This window comes from Sinocyclocheilus anshuiensis, unplaced genomic scaffold, assembly GCF_001515605.1.
Source record: "Sinocyclocheilus anshuiensis isolate Anshui unplaced genomic scaffold, SAMN03320099.WGS_v1.1 scaffold152, whole genome shotgun sequence".
Lineage (NCBI taxonomy): Eukaryota > Metazoa > Chordata > Actinopteri > Cypriniformes > Cyprinidae > Sinocyclocheilus > Sinocyclocheilus anshuiensis.
Window position 1 is genome coordinate 2952067 of NW_015555781.1, and position 3495 is coordinate 2955561.

A 3495-nucleotide genomic window follows, 5' to 3' on the forward strand; every position below is an offset into this window, starting at 1 on the left:
CATTGTACCCAGAAAACCCATAAAACTGAATCCAGTGTCCTGCATTACGGTTGTCAACGAAGACTAAACAGGAAGATATTGTTTGTTTTCATGCCACTTACAGCCTTAATTGTGCTGCCATGCCCTGGAAAACCACCACTATAAAACAGATTTTGAGAAAGAAACTGCTTTTTTAGCATTGGCAGTTATCGATTCATATATTTATTATAAAATGTTGTTCTTGGTACTTTTAACATTTATATTAACACACTATTTTTAAAAAATGACATGAGCATAAGATTCTCCTGAAGGGGTATTGCTTGTATACCCACTTTATCAAATAAATTAATTAATATATAGGCTATTTAATTATGAGTAGTTAGATGAGTAAGTAAATGTGTAGTTTGGGACTGTATAATACCTGCTGGTGCATCATTAAAGTTGACCTCAGCACTGAATGTGTAACCAGCTGTAATTACATCCTACATTAAGGCCTCTTTCCTCATTTCATCTTTAAACATATTCTTGTCTTTCTGTGACATCTGAGAATTTGAATGTGTAACTTGGGGTAAACCAAAATGCTTTTCAGACCTAGTACCTAGAAATCTTTTAAGGTCAAGACCTTTGTTGCAAGACATGTTTCATTTATGGGAAATCCGGCAGCATTTTTTCCTTAACACTTCCTGCTGACTCAACTCCCAACGGGCTGAATTTTAGATTTTGACCTAGAAATTCTTCATTATTTTTCATTACATCCTTTTCTGAGATTGCAAGACAAACCATTGCCTGATTTTAATCAAAACATAAAAGAAACATTAAAATGACAAAGACAGCAAAAGAATATTGTTAAAGAACTTGGTGTCAATGAACACTTTTAGAGTTTTGATCAATGAGCTGTTAAAGGAAGAATCAATTTGTAAATGTTTTTAATTGTGTTTTGATACTGTTTTTGAGTTTTTTACTTCTGATAAAGCAGTGCTGCATCTTGGCCAGGTCACTTCTTTCTGTAAAAGAGATTTTTAATCTCAGAAAGTTTTTATCTGGTTAAATAAAGGACAATAAATAGCTAAAAAATGGTTTTGGTAAAATAACCCAGAAGGCCAGGCAGGCCAAGTATTCAAAGTCATCACTGACAGTAAGATTAAGAAAGAACATTAAGTAAGAAAACATTACATCAGTTTATTACATGGCTCTCTGGAATACTTGATTCTTAACAGATCAGTTTATAACCTGATAGTTATATAGATACCCCAGCTGGAGGCTACATTTACACTTATGCTACACTTATGCAGCCAGTAAGAGATTTTATAAAGTTCATAAAAGGATGTAAAGGATATTATCAAGAGAACAAAGTTTAAATGTGCATTAAATGGTTGGAAAATAATTAAATGCAGAAAAGTGTGAGAAGATGAAGAAATATGAGACATGCTGGCCTTGCAAGCACTGCAGTTACACAATGTATGTTTTCCCCCTTGACTGTAGAAAAAAAGACATTACAATTTAAAGTAGACTGTTTTTTCTACATTATAGATTAAAATGAATAACTAATGATCATTCTGAATTGTATCGAAATTGTATTTAAATGATTTAAATTCGTAAATTCTTCAGCATTTTAATGGTAAACAACAGACAGTTGAACTCGAAGCTTTTTTTTTTCTCAGTTTTATTTTATGCGTAGAGAACAAATGTCGATGCACTAGTGAAGACAGACACCTTGTGTTGGCAATTGAAACTGCTCATAGTTTCAATTTAATTCATTTGAACGCGTCCTTGTGAAACTCCAGCATCCGGGGATTCCATCATCCGGGGCTTGCCTCTGCCTTGTTCTTTTTCTGTTTATAAACATAAAGAGCGCAGAATGGGCGATGCGCCGTGACGTCACTGCTCCAACCACGTCATTTTATTTTGACCTTTCAAAATGTGTTTCATACCGAACAAGAAATAATACCCATCAAAAAACCGCGTGTATTTAGTTACAATGCGAGCAACCACGCGTGCATTCGACATCAAGTGTACTTTTTTATTGCCACATGTAACGCACGTGTCGTCCGGTTCCTGGAACTGCAACAATATTAACCTTTAATTTGCCAGAGAGCTTAGAGTAAGGCCTATGAAAATGATCGAGAACAAAATAAACACCTGAGACGAACTTTACGAACAAATATTCACAATATCGCACTATTCCCCGCCAACTGTTTCAAAATGAGTGAAAGGCAAACGAGGGATAAATCGCACTCCGCTCCGGTCCAATAATCCATGACGTGTTTTCCACGCGCCATCTCCATGTTTTGACTACCACCGCCAACAGCAACACAGCGAACCCTACCAACACATAGCCGTTGCGCTTGCAATCCCCTCGGTGTTTTTCAACAAAATGGCTGATTTGGGGGATGATACCGGAGCGAGAGCTCTACTGGCCCTCAAATCTGCGCCTTGTAGCCCGGTGGCTGTTTCTGCCCCGCCCGTGTACACTCTCTCCTCCTCGACTTCGCCCGGGATCACATTATCTCCGTCGCAGGCCCTCGCTCGCCTGGAAGGCAGGGACTTCGAGTTCGCCATGCGCCAGAGGACGGTCACAGTGGGGCGGAATTCGTCGCACGGCTCCGTGGATGTCAACATGGGCCACTCGAGCTTCATTTCCAGGAGACATCTGCAAATCACCTTTGAGGAGCCGCATTTCTACCTGCGCTGTCTTGGCAAGAACGGTGTGTTTGTCGACGGCGTTTTCCAGAGGAGAGGCGCACCTCCACTTCTCCTGCCGAGGGAGTAAGTTACTAAAATGAGATCTGTTGCCTTACATTAGCTTCTGTAGCCAGATGGCAAGCACCTATTCACTTAGAGAGCTAGTGCACTATACATACAAGAGATTAAATTAACGTGCTTAATGCAACGCCTGCATAATCCGACTAAAATACATGCGAAAGTATACGAGAACTGTCACAAACTGACTTCAATATGCTTGCAGTTTATGATGTACAAATTGTTTTGTGCATTCATTTAGAAAAAAAAAATTTTTTTTCAGAGTAAATGTTGACCAAGGCAATCAGTTCTGTCTAAATCTTGTTGTGTTCCATTGAAGAAATTAGACAACATGAGGGTGTGTAAACAACAACACTTTTTTCATTTTTGGCTCAATATCCCTTTAGACCCCGGATCTGGATCTGTCAATGGATCTGGATTTTCTTAGTTCAAACAGTGTGAATCTAAATATTATAAATTTACTGACCCCTGAGTGTTTGTGTTTTTTTTTTGTTGTTGTTGAGGCTGGCGCTCAAGACAGGTTAAAATACAAACATGAAAAGTTAAACCTAGGGCTGGGTATCGTTCAAAAATGTTCGATACTTACTGATGAGCATTAGCAGCTTCCAGCACTGTCCGCCTGTGCTCTCTCTTCCATGATCGCTGCTCTGAGTCAGAGGTAGGGCTGTGGGATTTGGGGGAAAATATCAAATTGCGATTTTTTTTGACAGATTGCGATTTGATTTGCGATTTTAAATTTGCAAAGTCAAGCTTCAG

At 38.7% G+C, this 3495-nt stretch overlaps 1 protein-coding gene across 2 annotated transcripts in view; it reads left to right on the forward strand.

Annotated features, from left to right (window-relative positions):
- Positions 1 to 1650: 1650 nt before the first annotated feature.
- The window catches only part of LOC107674632 (forkhead box protein K1-like), a 19861-nt gene continuing 18016 nt past the window's right edge, over positions 1651 to 3495 (forward strand). The window contains exon 1 of one of the 2 annotated variants that reach the window (XM_016468659.1): positions 1651 to 2745. In XM_016468659.1, the coding sequence (XP_016324145.1) occupies positions 2354 to 2745 (392 nt within the window). In that variant the 5' untranslated portion in view covers positions 1651 to 2353. The remainder of the gene's footprint in view (positions 2746 to 3495) is intronic. The other variant, XM_016468660.1, reaches the window with a different exon arrangement.